The 21,485-nt window shown below is 37.3% G+C and overlaps 1 protein-coding gene across 1 annotated transcript in view; it reads left to right on the top strand.

Annotated features, from left to right (window-relative positions):
- The window catches only part of xpo4 (exportin 4), a 110,663-nt gene that overhangs the window by 8,825 nt on the left and 80,353 nt on the right, over positions 1–21,485 (top strand). Inside the window, exons 5-6 of the mRNA XM_062067447.1 lie at positions 320–436; positions 5,916–6,069. Of these exons, the coding sequence (XP_061923431.1) occupies positions 320–436; positions 5,916–6,069 (271 nt within the window). The remainder of the gene's footprint in view (positions 1–319; positions 437–5,915; positions 6,070–21,485) is intronic.

Genomic DNA, 21,485 nt, shown 5'->3' with positions numbered 1-21,485 from the left:
CCTTTATTTCCATTTGACCTCTTTTTACCTCCTCTTTACCTTGTTTCATGCTGACCGAATTGAAATGCTTCATTGAAGCAGCAGAATATAAATCAAAGTCTTTATCTAATCGAATAATTGACGAATGGTTGCTGCCTTGTAGCCAACATGGTAATACTCCTCTGCGTCCAGCAGGTGGCAGCACCTCTTCAGGCTTTTACAGTCTTTGCTCCACTGTAAGAACAATGCAGCATCTATCCTTGTTACGTTTCAACCAATCAACTTAGTTTGCTTTTCGAGTCACTCATTTAATCAAACTTTTTACATTTTGTGTCCGCAGCAAACCTTGGCCTGCTCCATCCTGACGGCGCTGCTCAGCGAGTTCTCCAGCTCCAGCAAGACCAGCAGCATCGGACTGAGCATGGAGTTCCACGGCAGCTGCAAGCGCCTCTTCCAGGTCTGAAAGTCCATTGGACTTGTTCTTCTTTCTTTAAATGTATCTCTTTTTTTTGTAGTTTTGAAACAAAATCCCTTTTAATGTGTTTTTATAAAGTCATGGCTTTGTTATAACTCTAGTTTACTTCTTTTAGAGTTATTTACCTTCAATATACATTTTATTTACTTTCTACTCAGTGGCCTAGTGGTTAGAGTGTCCGCCCTGAGATGGGTAGGTTGTGAGTTCAAACCCCGGCCGAGTCATAGCAAAGACTATAAAAATGGGAGCCATTACCTCCCTGCTTGGCACTCAGCATCAAGGGTTGGAATTGGGGGTTAAATCACCAAAAATGATTCCTGGGCGCGGCCAACGCTGCTGCTCACTGCTCCCCTCAACTCCCAGGGGGTGAACAAGAGGATGGGTCAAATGCAGAGGACACATTTCACCACACCTAGTGTGTGTGTGACAATCATTGCTACTTTATAACTTTATATAACATGTTTACCTTCCTTTACCATTTATTTAACTTCATTTAAAGTTGATTTACCTTCTATTTAACTTGCTTTACCTTTTATTTACCTTCTTTTTAAAATTATATTTAACGTGTTCTACCTTTTTTTACCCTTTACTCACATTATTTTACCTTCAATATAGTTTTTATTTACTTTTTAAATTATTTAAAAGTCCATTTGACTTGTTCCTCTTTCTTTAAATGTATCTCTTTTTTTTGTAGTTTTGAGGCAAAAAATGCCCTTCTTATACCAATTTACACAGCTATGAAATATTTTAACTTTGTTAAAAATCATTAATCAAATTGATTTTACTGCAACAAAATCCATTTTAATATGTTTTTATAAAGTCATGGCTTTTTTATAACTCTAGTTTACTTCTTTTACAATAATTTACCTTATTTTTCCTTCACTATACATTTTATTTACTTTCTATATAACATGTTTACCTTTTTTACCTTCCTTTACCATTTATTTAACTTCATTTAAAGTTGATTTACCTTCTATTTAACTTGCTTTACCTTTTATTTACCTTCTTTTTAAAATGAATGTTACCTTTTTTTACCCTTTACTTACATTATTTTACCTTCAATATAGTTTTTATTTACTTTTTAAATTATTTAAAAGTCCATTTGACTTGTTCCTCTTTCTTTAAATGTATCTCTTTTTTTGTAGTTTTGAGGCAAAAAATGCCCTTTTTATACCAATTTACACAGCTATGAAATATTTTAAATTTGTTAAAAATCAATCAAATTGATTTCACTGCAACAAAATTCCTTTTAATGTGTTTTTATAAAGTCAAGGCTTTTTTTCTCGAGTCCTGCAGAGGAAATCTAATTGTAATTCACCAACATCGCCACTAGGTGGTGCAATTACACTCCTATTGTGCTTTCAGTCTCTTGTCAATTGGCATGCCAGTCCTGAGCATACCTTGTGGGATACACTTGGGGCATCTACAGCAATATATAGAATATTATGCAAGTATATAGGTGTAAAAGCCCAATAAGTAAGGAAATAAATAAACCACTTTATTACTTAATAAAGTAAGTTTCTTACAAGTAGCATTATCACTGCAGGACGAGGGATAGCTAAACATGCTTCACTACACACCGTAGGAAGATACAATAGCTCACCGCTAACAAACTTAACATTTTAATGAAAAACTTGAAGCGTTGAAAGTTTCAAATATATATGTATACATACATACATACAGTATATGACTTACTTATAACACTTTTATGACTTTGACCATTTTTCGGCTCGGGAGGGATGATGTGAGATTTTGGGGGGGGGAAGCTGTCACAGTCCAAAAAATAATAATGCATCAAAATCAGTGTTGATATGAATTATTGACCTATTAAAGGCTGTAATTACCTCATCTAAAGTATTCCACTTTGCGACTCGTTTTTGGAAATGATGCATATTTTGTGTTTTTCCAATCATTAGAAATGTTTAAACAAAATGTATTTATTTTTTAACAAAAAGAGCATAAAAAAAAATACAAATATATAAAAACTATATCTATGGATTGTTCTGAAGCTGTTGAAGAATTTAAAGCGTTGAAAGTTTAAATATATATTTATATATATATATATATATATATATATATATATATATATATATATATATATATATATATATATATATATATATATATATATATATATATATATATATATATATATATATATATATATATATATATATATATATATATATATATATATATATATATATATATATATATATATATCTTATAAAACTTTTTTGACTTACACCACTTTTCAGCTAGGGAGGGATAATGTGAGTTTTTGGGGGGGAAAAACAGTTTAAAAATAATAATGCATCAAAATCAGTGTTGATATGAATTATTGACCTATTAAGGCTGTAATTACCTCATCTAAAGTATTCCACTTTGCGACTTGTTTTTGGAAATTATGCATATTTTGTGTTTTTCCAATCAAAAAAAAAAGTTTTATTGGGGTTATTTTTTACGAAAAGAGCATAAAGTAAAAAAAAAAAGATTACAAATATATAAAAACTTTATATCTATGGGTTGGTCAGAAGTTGTTGAAGAATTTAAAGTGTTGAAAGTTTAAACAAATTAAAAAAAATAAAATAAAATTAAATTAAATTAAAAAAAAAAAAAAATATATATATATATATATATATATATATATATATATATATATATATATATATATATATATATATATATATATATATATATATATATATATATATATATATCTTTCAACACTCTTTTGACTTAGACCACATTCCGGCTAGGGAGGGATAATGTGAGTTTTTGGGGGGGGGAAATAGTTAAAAAATAATAATGTATCAAAATCAGTGTTGATTGATATGAATTATTGACCTATTAAGGCTGTATTTACCTCATCTAAAGTATTCCACTTTGCAACTTGTTTTTGGAAATTGTGCATGTTTTGTGTTTTTCCAATCATAAGAAATGTTTAAAAAAGGGTTAGGGTTACCCTAACCCTAACCCTTTTTTTTTTTTTTTTTTTTTTTTTTTTTACAAAAAGAGCATTAAAAAAATAAATGTTTACAAATATATAAAAACTTTATATCTATGGGTTGTTCTGAAGCTGTTGAATAATTTAAAGCATTGAAAGTTAAATAAATATATATATATACATCTTAACACTTTTTTGACTTATACCACTTTTCAGCTAGGGAGGGTTAATGTGAGTTTTTGGGGGGAAAAAATAGTTTAAAAATAATAATGCATCAAAATCAGTGTAGATATGAATTATTGACCTATTAAAGACTGTAATTACCTCATCTAAAGTATTCCACTTTGCAACTTGTTTTTGGAAATTATGCATATTTTGTGTTTTTCCAATCAAAAAAAAAAAGTTTTATTGGGGTTATTTTTTACGAAAAGAGCATAAAGTAAAAAAAAACAAGATTACAAATATATAAAAACTTTATATCTATGGGTTGGTCGGAAGTTGTTGAAAAATTTAAAGTGTTGAAAGTTTAAACAAATAAATATATATATATATATATATATATATATATATATATATGTATGTATATATATATATATATATGTATGTATATATATATATATATATATATATATATATATATATATATATATATATATATATATATATATATATATATATATATATATATTAGGGCTGCAACAACTAATCGATTAAATCGATTAAAATCGATTATAAAAATAGTTGCCGATTAATTTAGTCATCGATTCGTTAGATCTATGCTATGCGCATGCGCAGAGGCTTTAAAAAAATAAAATAAATTTGTTTTTATTTTTTTTTTATTTTTTTTTTAAATAAACCTTTATTTATAAACTGCAACATGTACAAACAGCTGAGAAACAATAATCAAAATAAGTATGGTGCCAGTATGCTGTTTTTTTTCAATAAAATACTGGAAAGGATAGAAATGTAGTTTGTCTCTTTTATCCGATTATTAATCGATCAATCGAAGTAATAATCGACAGATTAATCGATTATCAAATTAATCGTTAGTTGCAGCCCTAATATATATATATATATATATATATATATATATATATATATATATATATATATATAAAACACTTTTTTGACTTTGACCACTTTTCAGCTAGGGAGGGTTAATGTGAGTTTTTTTGGGGAAAAAATAGTTTAAAAATAATAATGCATCAAAATCAGTGTAGATATGAATTATTGACCTATTAAAGGCTGTAATTACCTCATCTAAAGTATTCCACTTTGCGACTGGTTTTTGGAAATGATGCATATTTTGTGTTTTTCCAATCATGCGGAATGTTTTGTTTTTTGTTGTTTTTTTACAAAAAGAGCATAAAATATGAAAAGATTGCAAATATATACAAACTTTATATCCATGGATTGTTCTGAAGCTGTTGAAGAATGTTAAGCGTTTAAAGTTTAAATAAATATACAGTATATATACATATATATATCTGACTTTTTTGAGGGCAACCATTTTTCGTCGCTTCGGAGGCTTGACATAGTTTTGAATGAAGTGTTAAGAAATAAACAACTCTGTGAAATAAGCAACTTCATTTATTAAATTGAAAGTAATAGATGTGAAAAATGTAGTTAACCTTATCGTTTAAGCTACATTAATTAAGACCGTGGACTCTAAATTAGGGATGTCCGATAATGGCTTTTTGCCGATATGCCAATATTGTCCAACTCTTTAATTACCGATACCGATATCAACCGATACCGATATCAACCGATATATACAGTCGTGGAATTAACACATTATTATGCCTAATTTGGACAACCAGGTATGGTGAAGATAAGGTACTTTTTTAAAAAATTTATCAAATAAAATAAGATAAATAAATTAAAAACATTTTCTTGAATAAAAAAGAAAGTAAAACAATATAAAAACAGTTACATAGAAACTAGTAATTAATGAAAATTTGTAAAATTAACTGTTAAAGGTTAGTACTATTAGTGGAGCAGCAGCACGCACAATCATGTGTGCTTACGGACTGTATCCCTTGCAGACTGTATTGATATATATTGATATATAATGTAGGAAGCAGAATATTAATAACAGAAAGAAACAACCCTTTTGTGTGAATGAGTGTAAATGGGGGAGGGAGGTTTTTTGGGTTGGTGCACTAATTGTAAGTGTATCTTGTGTTTTTTATGTGGATTTAATAAAAAAATAAAAATAAAAAAAAACGATACTGATAATTAAAAAAAACGATACCGATAATTTCCGATATTACATTTTAAAGCATTTATCGGCCGATAATATCGGCAGACCGAGGGGCCTTGCCCCTAAGATGATCAAATACTCAGAACTGGATCCATACCAAAATGTGTTGTATCACCCAAAACTTAGGTAGAAGTCCGAACAACTGATGAAAAAGTGCTTTGAACAGAAGTGTAGATCAAACATGTCCTCAGTGGAAAAAGTTGGAAGTGAATGAAGTAGAAGAAAGACTAAGTGTCACGTGCGTCCATCAGGAGGAGGGCCTTCGCCAGATCTTCATGCTGACCATGGAGGTGCTGCAGGAGTTCAGTCGCAGAGAGAACCTCAACGCTCAGATGTCCTCCATCTTCCAGCGCTACCTGGCTCTGGCCAATCAGGTGCTCAGCTGGAACTTCCTGCCGCCCAATCATATCCTTTCTTTGGCACAGGCATCGTTTTAACAGCACAGCGATTAAAAAAAACATTTCAGCAGATTAGCCAGGTTGCCATGGTGACTGTAGGCCCAAATGACATCCATGAAATATTGATTACTGCTGACTGTCATTATGGAAAACAGATATAGAAGAGCGTGTAAGTGGTAGGAATTATACCCTATTTTCAGGTATGTAAGCCCCACCCACTCAATTTTAGAAGAACAAATATTTTCCATATATTAGCCTCACCGGACTATAAGCTGCATATATACAGTATAAATTGTGAAATGAGTTATTTAGCCAGAAATATTTTGTGAATGTTTATTTACATACTTTAATTGTTTCCAAACACGGCAGTAAAACGGCTGGTCAAACAAAACACAAGTCATGGTCATGCACCCACTTGCTTAGTTTTTTTTTTTTTTTGGATCTATTTGCATTATGGCCGTCAGCAAAGAAAAATCCATGAGTTAGTTAGCCCCACCGTTTTATAAGCCGCAGGGTTCAAATGTAGTGGATTATCGTCCGGGATTTATGGTATATCTGTTTTACTTTGTAGTCTGTTTCCAGAGTGCACATGTGTTATCTTGGCATGTAGAGAGAACATAGTGTGTGTGTGTGTGTGTGTGTGTGTTTGCATGCCCACGCTGTCCCTCCAAGGGGATCTGTAGTGGCGGTCGCTATGTCCACGTATCACTTTCAAAGAGGTGTGTGTGCGTGCTGGCATCATTCCCCCGCGGCCCCGCCTTGGCTTGTCCAGGCCCCCCCTTGGTATGTGTGGTACGCTCCCGTCTTCTCTGTGTGTGTCTTCTCAAAGACAAACTTTGGAAATCCTCCTTGTGTGTGTCTGCTGTTGTTGTCATCCAAAAATGACCTGGGTGGAGAAGAGACTATTTAGGGTGGGGGCTCCGATTTAAGGAATAGCTTTTGTGTTAAATCACAAAGTTGTTTTTTTCTCTGCTTAGAATCGAGACTGCGATTCGTTGGGATTAGTGATGTCCGATAATGGCTATTTTACCGATATCCGATATTCCGATATTGTCCAACTCTTAATTACCGATACCGATATCAAGCGATACCGATATATACAGTCGTGGAATGAACACATTATTATGGCTAATTTTGTTGAGATGCCCCGCTGGATGCATTAAGGTTTTCCAAAATAAATCAACTCAAGTTATGGAAAAAAATGCCAACATGGCACTGCCATATTTATTGTTATTTTATTGTATTTTTTTTTTTTTTTTTTTTTTTTTATTGAAGTCACAAAGTGCATTTTTTTTAATAACATGCCTCAAAACAATAACAGTGCAATACTTTTTCATAACATGGTCACTACTGCCTTGTTTCTCTTGTTATATTCTTATTCTACTGTTATATTTTTATTCTCATTGTTGCTTTTTATTTTTATTCTTATGGTAATATTTTTCTATTCTGTTTCCATTTATTCCCCGAATTCTTTACTTTATACTTTTTAAATTATATCTCAATTCTGTACACTGCTGCTGGAATTTTAATTTTCCTGAAGGAATCAATAAAGTACTATATATCCATACTTGCCAACCCTCCCGTTTTTACCGGGAGACTCCCGGTATTCAGCGCCTCTCCCGGTAACTTCCCGGCAGAAATTTTCTCCCGACAAACTCCTGGTATTCAGCCGGAGCTGGAGGCCACGCCCCCTCCAGCTCAATGCGGACCTGAGTGGGGACAGCCTGTCCTCACGTCCGCTTTCCCACAATATAAACAGCGTGCCGGCCCAATGACGTCATAACTGTAGAATGATGGAGGGCGAGTTCTTGGTTTCTTATGTGGGTTTATTGTTAGGCAGTTTCATTAACGTCCTCCCGGCGCGGTAACAACACACAACAACAGTGGTCACGTTTAGTCTACCGTAAAGCAGTTCGTCTGCCATAAACAGCAATGTTGTGACACTCTTAAACAGGACAATACTGCCATCTACTGGATAGCCTCCAGAACACTGAAATTCAAGTATTTCTTTTATTTCTATGTATAATAAAATAAATATATATATATATATATATAGCTAGAATTCACTGAAAGTCAAGTATTTCACACATATATATATATATATATATATATATATATATATATATATATATATGAAATACTTGAGTTGGTGAATTCTAGCTTAAATATATTCCCCTCTTAACCACACCCCCAAACACGCCCCCGCCCCACCCCCACCCCCCACCTCCCGGTATCGGAGGTCTCAAGGTTGGCAAGTATGCATATATCTATCTATCCAAACAGCAGCTTGGAATTTGGGACATGCTCTCCCTGAGAGAGACTATGAGGAGGTTGAGGTGGGGGGGTGGGGGGGGGGGGGTAGCGGGTAGCAGGGGGTGTATATTGTAGCGTCCCGGGAGAGTTAGTACTACAAGGGGTTCTGGGTATTTGTTCTGTTGTGTTACGGTGCGGATGTTCTCCCGAAATGTGTTTGTCATTCTTGTTTGGTGTGGGTTCACAGTGTGGCGCATATTTGTAACAGTGTTGAAGTTGTTTATACGGTCACCCTCAGTGTGACCTGTATGGCTGTTGAACAAGTATGCCTTGCATTAATTCGTAATGAGTAAAGCTGGTAGATATTAAGTGCCTTAAAGGTTTATTGTCTCTCTGTAACTCTCCCTACGTCCGTGTACACAGCGTCATACATTTTACTTTTAAAAGCCGATACCGATAATAACGAAACCGATACCGATAATTTCCGATGTTACATTTTAAAGCATTTATCGGCCGATAATATCGGCAGCCCGATATTATCGGACATCCCTAATTGGGATGTTTTTTTTGTTTTTTACCATACACACAAGGGCTGAGCGATAAATTCATATACAGTATTGGCCAAAAGTTTGGACACGCCTTCTCATTCAATGCATTTTATTTATTGTCATGACTATTTACATTGTAGATAGTCACATCAAAACTATGAATGAACACATGTGGAGTTATGTACTTAACGAAAAAAGGTGAAATAACTGCAAACATGTTTTATATTGTAGTTTCTTCAAAATAGCCACCCTTTGCTCAGTGATTACTGCTTTGCACACTCTTGGCATTCTCTACATGAGCTTCAAGCACACCTGTGAAGAGAAAACCATTTCAGGCGACTACCTCTTGAAGCTCATCACCGCAAACTTGATGGTTGATTTTGTCACCTGATTGGCTGTGAGTAGGGATGTCCGATAATGGCTTTTTGGCGATATCCGATATGCCGATATTGTCCAACTCTTTAATTACCGATACCGATATCAACCGATATATACAGTCGTGGAATTAACACATTATTATGCCTAATTTGGACAACCAGGTATGGTGAAAATAAGGTACTTTTTTAAAAAAATGAATCAAATGAAATAAGATAAATAAACTAAAAACATTTTCTTGAATAAAAAAGAAAGTAAAACAATATAAAAACAGTTACATAGAAACTAGTAATTAATGAAAATTTGTCAAATTAACTGTTAAAGGTTAGTACTATTAGTGGAGCAGCAGCACGCACAATCATGTGTGCTTACGGACTGTATCCCGTGCAGACTGTATTGATATATATTGATATATAATGTAGGAAGCAGAATATTAATAACAGAAAGAAACAACCCTTTTGTGTGAATGAGTGTAAATGGGGGAGGGAGGTTTTTTGGATTGGTGCACTAATTGTAAGTGTATCTTGTGTTTTTTATGTGGATTTAATAAAAAAAATTAAATTAAAAAAAAAAAACGATACTGATAATAAAAAAAACGATACCGATAATTTCCGATATTACATTTTAACGCATTTATCGTACGATAATATCGGCAGACCGATATTATCGGACATCTCTTGCTGTGAGCGTGTCACGCACACTGATCAGCGATCACTTCCTGCCCTGCTCGGTTACCAGAGAGCGAGTGCCTTTGCTCATGCAACCAACCTTGCTTCCATACTTCCGCTTTCTTGCCACGACAGGGAAGAAGAAAAAATAATCAAACATTTTATCGAACGCATTTTTGAGTGATCTGGATTACGTGTCTACCGCGATACACACTACCGTTCAAAAGTTTGGGGTCACCCAAACAATTTAGTGGAATAGCCTTCATTTCTAAGAACAAGAATAGACTGTCGAGTTTCAGATGAAAGTTCTCTTTTTCTGGCCATTTTGAGCGTTTAATTGACCCCACAAATGTGATGCTCCAGAAACTCAATCTGCTCAAAGGAAGGTCAGTTTTGTAGCTTCTGTAACGAGCTAAAGTGTTCTCAGATGTGTGAACATGATTGCGCAAGGGTTTTCTAATCATCAATTAGCCTTCTGAGCCAATGAGCAAACACATTGTACCATTAGAACACTGGAGTGATAGTTTCTGGAAATGGGCCTCTATACACCTATGTAGATATTGCACCAAAAACCGGACATTTGCAGCTAGAATAGTCATTTACCACATTAGCAATGTATAGAGTGTATTTCTTTCAAGTTAAAACTAGTTTAAAGTTATCTTCATTGAAAAGTACAGTGCTTTTCCTTCAAAAATAAGGACATTTCAATGTGACCCCAAACTTTTGAACGGTTTTATCGCCCCGTGAGGACGTCACCAGGAGGATTCTAGCAGGGTTCTTCCCAGGCGTTGGCTCCCGTGCGTCTGCGTGATGCGACGATGAGCGCCGAGGGGTTTCTCCGTGATTGCGTGGCCTTTCAGACAGGAGTAAACATGCAGGCTTTTTAAGAGAGCGCCGTGCGTCTCATCCGTCCTCGCTCCCTTCGGCCGGGGTGTCGGGTGTCAGCGGCACGCTGCCCGGGCGTCCGTCGGACCCCGCGTCACTCGGCACCGCGCTCGACTCGAGGGCCCGGGGTCGCGGCCGGGCCCTCGAGGCGGCGACGGTCTGGTGCTGTAAATGGCCGCCCGAGCTGACAGACGGGGTCGCGGCGGCCACGTGTCCACATGCGCCCGCATATTTGTAGGTCTGTCCTTTCTGCCATCTGCTTGGTCCCTTCACCAGGCTGGAATGTGAGGACTTCACGCATGTTTCGGGTTGAAGCGTGACGCTCTCTCCCCCTCTCAGCGACCCACACTTACTCAACTTTGCAGGGTTTTACCCTCAAACTATTCCAGTGGCCCGACCCCGCCATTGTCATTAGCGTTAGTCCTTATGCACTTTGGGGATTAGGAGTGTGTAAGACCAGGCTGGATGTTTCCCCTGTGTGGAGAGTCTTCATCTGCTTCCGTCCCAACAAAGACTGGATCATGTACTTGAAAGTATGTTGACCACAGACCATGTGCATTACCCCCCATTAAGAGCTTAAACCCCTAAATATTTGCCTTTTCAGGATTCACAATAACTCAAAACGTGTTCAGAAAATGGTCCTTTATGATGAGTTTACATCATTATTATTGCTTTATATTTCACTGCACTGCAAAAAGTCAGCGTTCATAAATAAAAAAAAAAAAAAAAATGAGGGGTATTTTATTTGAACTAAGCAAAATGATCTGCCAATAGAACAAGAACATTTGGCTTGTCAAGACTTTCCAAAACAAGTAAAAATAGCTAACCTCAATGAACCCAAAAATACCTTCAAATAAGTATATTCTCATTAATAACAACTAGAGATGTCCGATAATATCGGTCTGCCGATATTATCGGCCGATAAATGCGTTAAAATGTAATATCGGAAATTATCGATATCTGTTTTTTTATTATCAGTATCGTTTTTTTGGTTGTTTTTTTGGTTTTTTATTAAATCCACATAAAAAACACAAGATACACTTACAATTAGTGCACCAACCCAAAAAACCTCCCTCCCCCATTCACACAAAAGGGTTGTTTCTTTCTGTTAGTAATATTCTGCTTCCTACATTATATATCAATATATTACATTTTAACGCATATATCGGCCGATAATATCGGACATCTCTAGTTTTTGTTTATTTTAATAGAATTTTTAGAATGTGCCGTGGGCCTTTAAAACATTAGCTGTGGGCCGCAAATGGCCTCCGGGGCACACTTTTGACACCCCTGCTATAGATAATAGAAAATGAAATGTGATAAATCTATGGATAAAAAGCAGAGCCTGGCGACGTTTATCATAACTCTCTCTCTCTCTATCTCTGCCCCTCCCTCACCAATGCTGCTGTTTGTTTTGTTTTTAACCCCTTCTCAAACCTGAACGTACATTGAAAACACACGCAACCCTAACTCAAAATGCCGGACATTTGAGGCATTTAAGAAACTCCGCAAAAGAGGACATGTCCGGTGAAAAGAGGACGTATGGTCAGTCTGTCCTAGCCCGTTAGCTGCTAGCATGCCGTGTGTTGTGCCTCGGTGTGCATTGTTTACACAACGTACGTTACGCTACTTAATATGACCGTGTGGAAACTCGTTCGGTACACCTCCGAACCGAACCGAAACCCCCGTACCGAAACAGTTCAATACAAATACACGTACCACTACACCCCTGGCTATTATCATTATTATCGACTCCTCTTTGCCTCATTCTTTTTATTTTCCTATCTTAATGATGTTAGATGTGTTGTTGTTGTTGAGGACAAGTGTTGTAAATGAGCTTTGGCTACAAACACTATGATGCATACATTGGATGACTGTTTCAGATGTCTATGTTTCTGTGTCTGTCCCTATTTCAAATAAACCTTTATATATACCGTTACACCCCTACTAATAATATATGTTTCTCAAACTGTCAATTCAGTTCAAATTAAATTTACAACTTTAGTTGTAATTTTTGCGCAACTTTTCTATGTGTTTAGCTCCAGACTTCTGCGGTTGGTTTGATATTGTCATTACTGCCGCAAGTGGTGGGAAAGTGTACTACAACTGACCCATACGGACCACAGCTACCGTATTTTTCGGAGTATAAGTCGCTCCGGAGTATAAGTCGCACCGGCCGAAAATGCATAATAAAGTAGGAAAAAAACATATATAAGTCGCACTGGAGAGTATAAGTCAAATTTTTTGGGGAAATGTATTTGATAAAAGCCAACACCAAGAATAGACATTTGAAAGGCAATTTAAATATAAGAATAGTGAACAACAGGCTGAATAAGTGTACGTTATATGAGGCATAAATAACCAACTGAGAACGTGCCTGGTATGTTAACGTAACATATTATGGTAAGAGTCATTCAAATAACTATAACATATAGAACATGCTATACGTTTACCAAACAATCTGTCACTCTAAATCCCATGAAATCTTATACGTCTAGTCTCTTACGTGAATGAGATAAATAATAGTATTTGATATTTTACGCTAATGTGTTAATCATTTCACACATAAGTCGCTCCTGAGTATAAGTCGCACTATGAAAAAAACTGCGACTTATAGTCCGAAAAATACGGTATACCGCAAAAGAAAGGACTCAACTAGTCACGTCCGTTGTGTCCTTGGGCAAGACACTTCACCCTTGCTCCTGATGGCTGCTGGTTAGCGCCTTGCATGGCAGCTCCCTCCATCAGTATGTGAATGTGGAAATACTGTCAAAGCGCTTTGAGTACCTTGAAGGTACAAAAGCGCTATACAAGTATAACCCATTTATCATTTATCATTTAATAAAATTAATAATAAATACTAATAATATATGTTTCTCAAACTGTCAATTAATTTAAAATGAAATTGACCACTTTAGTCGAAATTTTTGCGCTTAAGCAACTTTTCTATGAGTTTAGCTCCAGACTTCTACGGTTTGTTTGATATTGTCATTACTGCCTTAAATGGTGGGAAAGTATACTACCGTATTTTTCAGACTATAAGTCGCAGTTTTTTTCATAGTTTGGCCGGGGGTGCGACTTATACTCAGGAGCGACTTATGTGTGAAATGATGAACACATTAGTATCAAATAATATTATTGATGTCATTCACGTAAGAGACTAGACGTATAAGATTTCATGGGATTTAGCGATTAGGAGTGACAGATTGTTTGGTAAACGTATAGCATGTTCTATATGTTATAGTTATTTGAATGACTCTTACCATAATATGTTACGTCACAGTGTTTCCCATAAACTGCCAAGATACCTGTGGCGGTGGGGGCGTGGCTATAGGCGTGGTCACCATGACATCATCGAGGAATTTGCATAATTTACTACAATGATAGGATTTTCTCTAAAAAGGCTAAAAAAATGTATACTTACTAATTAATAATAACAGTTTTGTTTTAAACGTCCATCCATCCATCCATTTTACAATATAATTACAACTAGGGATGTCCGATAATGGCTTTTTGCCGATATCCGATATTCCGATATTGTCCATCTCTTTAATTACCGATACCGATATTAACCGATACCGATATATGCAGTCGTGGAATTAACACATTATTATGCCTAATTTGGACAACCAGGTATGGCGAAAATAAGGTCCTTTTTAAAAAAAAAAAAAAAAAATAAGATAAATAAATTAAAAACATTTTCTTGAATAAAAAAGAAAGTAAAACAATATAAAAACAGTTATATAGAAACTAGTAATTAATGAAAATGAGTAAAATTAACTGTTAAAGGTTAGTACTATTAGTGGACCAGCAGCACGCACAATCATGTGTGCTTACGGACTGTATCCCTTGCAGACTGTATTGATATATATTGATATATAATGTAGGAAGCAGAATATTAATAACAGAAAGAAACAACCCTTTTGTGTGAATGAGTGTAAATGGGGGAGGGAGGTTTTTTGGGTTGGTGCACTAATTGTAAGTGTATCTTGTGTTTTTTATGTTGATTTAATTAAAAATAAATAAATAAATAAATAAAATATAACGATACAGATAATAATAAAAACGATACCGATAATTTCCGATATTACATTTTAACGCATTTATCCCTAGTTTTTTTCCTTCTTTATTATGCATTTTCGTCCGGTGCGAAAGACTGCTGTAATGTACCACCTCCACATGGTATTTAATGCTGGTGGGTTTAACGCCTATGTTCTTGTATGTACAGCATCCGTGTAGAAATGATGAATTGTGCTAGCGTCGTCACTTCTCTGCCGGCAGCTGCGTCGCTAGTCTCCGGAACAAAGCCGCTGCGGGCCGAGGGCCGATGACAACAGGAGATGTCGGGGGGGGGGTGGGGGGGTTGGATTGTTATTCCACATGGCCAGACTTAAGGCGGGATGCATCACTTAAACCCTACCACGCGCCTTAGCATAGCGCCGCGCGACGCCAAGGCGCAGCCCCGAGGATCAAGCGTAATGAATAGAGGATACAGTAGAAGCTCGCTAATCCACCCGCCGCACACACACACACACACACACACACACACACACTCCAAGGTTGTGGCGGCACGCAAAATGTTGAGATTACTGCGCTAATCTATTTGTTGGCTATTTGCAGCGCCAATGAGGACACAATGAGAGCTTAGCGTTGAGACATGTGAAGGATGAAGTGTGAAGACAAGATGGTATCAGCTGCTTGTCACTTTCATATTCTAGTATGTCTCACCACCCGCTTCCCTTTGCCTTTGTTTGGGTTGTTGCCGCGGCTACATGATGGTGTGCGGGATAAGGAGTTGTTGCCGCGGCTACATGATGGTGTGCGGGATAAGGAGTTGTTGCCGCGGCTACATGATGGTGTGCGGTATAAGGAGTTGTTGCCGCGGCTACATGATGGTGTGCGGTATAAGGAGTTGTTGCCGCGGCTACATGATGGTGTGCGGTATAAGGAGTTGTTGCCGCGGCTACATGATGGTGTGCGGTATAAGGAGTTGTTGCCGCGGCTACATGATGGTGTGCGGGATAAGGAATTGTTGCCGCGGCTACATGATGGTGTGCGGTATAAGGAGTTGTTGCCACGGCTACATGATGGTGTGCGGTATAAGGAGTTGTTGCCGCGGCTACATGATGGTGTGCGGTATAAGGAGTTGTTGCCGCGGCTACATGATGGTGTGCGGTATAAGGAGTTGTTGCCGCGGCTACATGATGGTGTGCGGGATAAGGAATTGTTGCCGCGGCTACATGATGGTGTGCGGTATAAGGAATTGTTGCCGCGGCTACATGATGGTGTGCGGTATAAGGAAGTGTTGCCGCGGCTACATGATGGTGTGCGGTATAAGGAATTGTTGCCGCGGCTACATGATGGTGTGCGGTATAAGGAATTGTTGCCGCGGCTACATGATGGTGTGCGGTATAAGGAATTGTTGCCGCGGCTACATGATGGTGTGCGGTATAAGGAATTGAGATATTTTGCACTTTCTTTTTCTGGCGAAAAGAAATAATAATAAATAAAGTAGCAGTGATTGTCACACACACACACACACACACTAGGTGTGGTGAAATGTGTCCTCTGCATTTGACCCATCTCTTTGTTCACCCCCTGGGAGGTGAGGGGAGCAGTGGGCAGCATCGGTGGCCGCGCCCAGGAATCATTTTGGGTGATTTAACCCCCAATTCCAACCCTTGATGCTGAGTGAGGGAGGTAATGGCTCCCATCTTTTATTGTTTTTATTTTTTTTGTCCTGTCCAGCTTCTCAGGCCAATCATATAGTTGATGTAGATTTTTAATGTGTTACAGTTGAACCCCAATGATGCTCATTGTGTTACATTTGAAGAAGGGTGGTCTTTATTTTGGTACATTTGAGGACCGTTGGTCTGCATTGTGTTACATTTGAGGATCAATGGTCGTTATTGTGTTACATTTGAGGATCAATGGTCGTTATTGTGTTACATTTGGGGGCTGGTGGTCTTTATTGTGTTACATTTGAGGATTAGGGGTCTTTATTGTGTTACATTTGAGGATTAGGGGTCTTTATTGTGTTACATTTGAGGACCGTTGGTCTTTATTGTGTTACATTTGAGGATCGGGGGTCCTTATTGTGTTACATTTGAGGATCAATGGTCGTTATTGTGTTACAGTTGGGGGCTGGTGGTCTTTATTGTGTTACATTTGAGGATTAGGGGTCTTTATTGTGTTACATTTGAGGACCGTTGGTCTGTATTGTGTTACATTTGAGGATCAATGGTCGTTATTGTGTTACAGTTGGGGGCTGGTGGTCTTTATTGTGTTACAATTGGGGACTGGTGGTCTTTATTGTGTTACATTTGAGGACCGTTGGTCTTTATTGTGTTACATTTGAGGATCAATGGTCGTTATTGTGTTACAGTTGGGGGCTGGTGGTCTTTATTGTGTTACAATTGGGGACTGGTGGTCTTTATTGTGTTACATTTGAGGATTAGGGGTCTTTATTGTGTTACACTTTAAGACCGTTGGTCTTTATTGTGTTACATTTGAGGATCGGGGGTCCTTATTGTGTTACATTTGAGGACCGTTGGTCTGTATTGTGTTACATTTGAGGATCGGGGGTCCTTATTGTGTTACATTTGAGCACCGTTGGTCTGTATTGTGTTACATTTGAGGATCGGGGGTCCTTATTGTGTTACATTTGAAGACCGTTGGTCTGTATTGTGTTACATTTGAGGATCGGGGGTCCTTATTGTGTTACATTTGAGGACCGTTGGTCTGTATTGTGTTACATTTGAGGATCGGGGGTCCTTATTGTGTTACATTTGAGGACCGTTGGTCTGTATTGTGTTACATTTGAGGATCGGGGGTCCTTATTGTGTTACATTTGAGGACCGTTGGTCTGTATTGTGTTACATTTGAGGATCGGGGGTCCTTATTGTGTTACATTTGAGGACCGTTGGTCTGTATTGTGTTACATTTGAGGATCGGGGGTCCTTATTGTGTTACATTTGAGGACCGTTGGTCTGTATTGTGTTACATTTGAGGATCAATGGTCGTTATTGTGTTAAAGTTGGGGGCTGGTGGTCGACGTCCACAGTTCCCAAAAACAATTAGAAATGTGGACTGGTCAGACCACAGAACACTTTTCCACTTTGCATCAGTCCATCTTAGATGAGCTCAGGCCCAGCGAAGCCGACGGCGTTTCCGGGTGTTGTTGATAAACGGTTTTCGCCTTGCATAGGAGAGTTTTAACTCGCACTTACAGATGTAGCGACCAACTGTAGTTACTGACAGTGGCTTTCTGAAGTGTTCCTGAGCCCATGTGGTGATATCCTTTACACACGGACGTGGCTTGTTGATGCAGTACAGCCTGAGGGATGGAAGGTCACGGGCTTAGCTGCTTACCTGCAGTGATTTCTCCACATTCTCTGAACCCTTTGATGATATTACGGAGCGTAGATGGTGAAATCCCTAAATTCCTTGCAATAGCTGCTTGAGAAATGTTGTTCTTAAACTGTTCAACAATTTGCTCAGGCATTTGTTGACAAAGTGGTGACCCTCGCCCCATCCTTGTTTGTGAACGACTGAGCATTTCATGGAATCTACTTTTATACCCAATCATGGCACCCACCTGTTCCCAATTAGCCTGTTCACCTGTGGGATGTTCCAAATAAGTGTTGGATGAGCATTCCTCAACTTTATCAGTATTTATTGCCACCTTTCCCAACTTATATATATATATATAGTATATTGATATATCGCCCAGCCCTAACAGGAGTGTGTTATGTTTATATGTAACACATGCTAACAGTGTTATGTTTATATGTAACACATGCTAACAGGAGTGTGTTATGTTTATATGTAACACATGCCAACAGTGTGTTATGTTTATATGTAACACATGCTAACAGTGTGTTATGTTTATATGTAACACATGCTAACAGTGTGTTATGTTTATATGTAACACATGCTAACAGGAGTGTGTTATGTTTATATGTAACACATGCCAACAGTGTGTTATGTTTATATGTAACACATGCTAACAGGAGTGTGTTATGTTTATATGTAACACATGCTAACAGGAGTGTGTTATGTTTATATGTAACACATGCCAACAGTGTGTTATGTTTATATGTAACACATGCTAACAGGAGTGTGTTATGTTTATATGTAACACATGCTAACAGGAGTGTGTTATGTTTATATGTAACACATGCCAACAGTGTGTTATGTTTATATGTAACACATGCTAACAGTGTGTTATGTTTATATGTAACACATGCTAACAGTGTGTTATGTTTATATGTAACACATGCTAACAGGAGTGTGTTATGTTTATATGTAACACATGCTAACAGGAGTGTGTTATGTTTATATGTAACACATGCTAACAGTGTGTTATGTTTATATGTAACACATGCTAACAGGAGTGTGTTATGTTTATATGTAACACATGCTAACAGGAGTGTGTTATGTTTACATGTAACACATGCTAACAGGAGTGTGTTATGTTTATATGTAACACATGCTAACAGGAGTGTGTTATGTTTATATGTAACACATGCTAACAGTGTGTTATGTTTATATGTAACACATGCTAACAGGAGTGTGTTATGTTTATATGTAACACATGCTAACAGTGTGTTATGTTTATATGTAACACATGCTAACAGTGTGTTATGTTTATATGTAACACATGCTAACAGTGTGTTATGTTTATATGTAACACATGCTAACAGGAGTGTGTTATGTTTATATGTAACACATGCTAACAGTGTGTTATGTTTATATGTAACACATGCTAACAGTGTGTTATGTTTATATGTAACACATGCTAACAGTGTGTTATGTTTATATGTAACACATGCTAACAGTGTGTTATGTTTATATGTAACACATGCTAACAGTGTGTTATGTTTATATGTAACACATGCGAAGACCGTGCGTGGGTTCCTTCAGCGTGTGTGTAAAAGTGAGGTGTCACACCATCTATTACGGGCTTGCTGGTAGTAGTAGCAGGTGAGGCCTTTAAAAAGTCAGCGCAGCCGCCCACCCACCACATGTGCTAGTCACTCCACGGCGTACATTGGTCACCACGTAAGCATGCACTGTTCCATTTACTATCCTTTGTTGTAGTCCTAGAGCAGTGCTACTAAATGTGTGGAACATTCAGCTACATGTAGTCCTAGAGCAGTGCTACTAAATGTGTGGAACATTCAGCTACATGTAGTCCTAGAGCAGTGCTACTAAATGTGTGGAACATTCAGCTACATGTAGTCCTAGAGCAGTGCTACTAAATGTGTGGAACATTCAGCTACATGTAGTCCTAGAGCAGTGCTACTAAATGTGTGGAACATTCAGCTACATGTAGTCCTAGAGCAGTGCTACTAAATGTGTGGAACATTCAGCTACATGTAGTCCTAGAGCAGTGCTACTAAATGTGTGGTACATTCAGCTACATGTAGTCCTAGAGCAGTGCTACTAAATGTGTGGAACATTCAGCTACATGTAGTCCTAGAGCAGTGCTACTAAATGTGTGGAACATTCAGCTACATGTAGTCCTAGAGCAGTGCTACTAAATGTGTGGAACATTCAGCTACATGTAGTCCTAGAGCAGTGCTACTAAATGTGTGGAACATTCAGCTACATGTAGTCCTAGAGCACTGCTACTAAATGTGTGGAACATTCAGCTACATGTAGTCCTAGAGCAGTGCTACTAAATGTGTGGAACATTCAGCTACATGTAGTCCTAGAGCAGTGCTACTAAATGTGTGGAACATTCAGCTACATGTAGTCCTAGAGCAGTGCTACTAAATGTGTGGAACATTCAGCTACATGTAGTCCTAGAGCAGTGCTACTAAACGCCCACAATCTTTAACCACTTGCCCAATTTAAAGAAAACTTATTGCCACTTATTACATTATATAGGCCACATAAATTTAAGTGGCATATGACATAAAATGACGTAGCGGGCCAAATAAATTATGGTAGCATATCACATAAAATGACGTAGCGGGCCAAATAAATTATGGTAGCATATCACATAAAATGACGTAGCGGGCCAAATAAATTATGGTAGCATATCACATAAAATGACGTAGCGGGCCACATAAATTATTGTGGCATATCACATTAAATGACATAGCAGGCCACATAAATTATTGTGGCATATCACGGGAATAAGCGGTAGAAAATGGATGGATGGATGGATCACATAAAATGATGTAACGGGCCACATAAATTATAGCGGCATATCACATAAAATGATGTAGCGGTCCACATAAATTATGGTGGCATATCCCATAAAATGAAGTAGTGGGCCACATAAGTTATGGTGGCATATCACATAAAATGAAGTAGCGGGCCACATAATTATTGTGGCATATCACATAAAATGATGTAACGGGCCACATAAATTATAGCGGCATATCACATCAAATTATGTAGCGGTCCACATAAATTATGGTGGCATATCCCATAAAATGAAGTAGCGGTCCACATAAATTATGGTAGCATATCCCATAAAATGAAGTAGCGGGCCACATAAATTATAGCGGCATAGCACATAAAATGACGTAGCGGGCCACATAAATTATGGTAGCATATCCCATAAAATGAAGTAGCATAAATTATAGCGGCATATCACATAAAATTATGTAGCGGGCCACATAAATTATAGCGGCATATCACATAAAATTATGTAGCGGGCCACATAAATTATAGCGGCA

The sequence above is a fragment of the Entelurus aequoreus genome, linkage group LG13, assembly GCF_033978785.1.
Source record: "Entelurus aequoreus isolate RoL-2023_Sb linkage group LG13, RoL_Eaeq_v1.1, whole genome shotgun sequence".
Taxonomy (NCBI): Eukaryota; Metazoa; Chordata; class Actinopteri; order Syngnathiformes; family Syngnathidae; genus Entelurus; species Entelurus aequoreus.
Note: the sequence above shows the minus strand (reverse complement) of the source record. Positions and strands in the feature narration are given on the sequence as shown.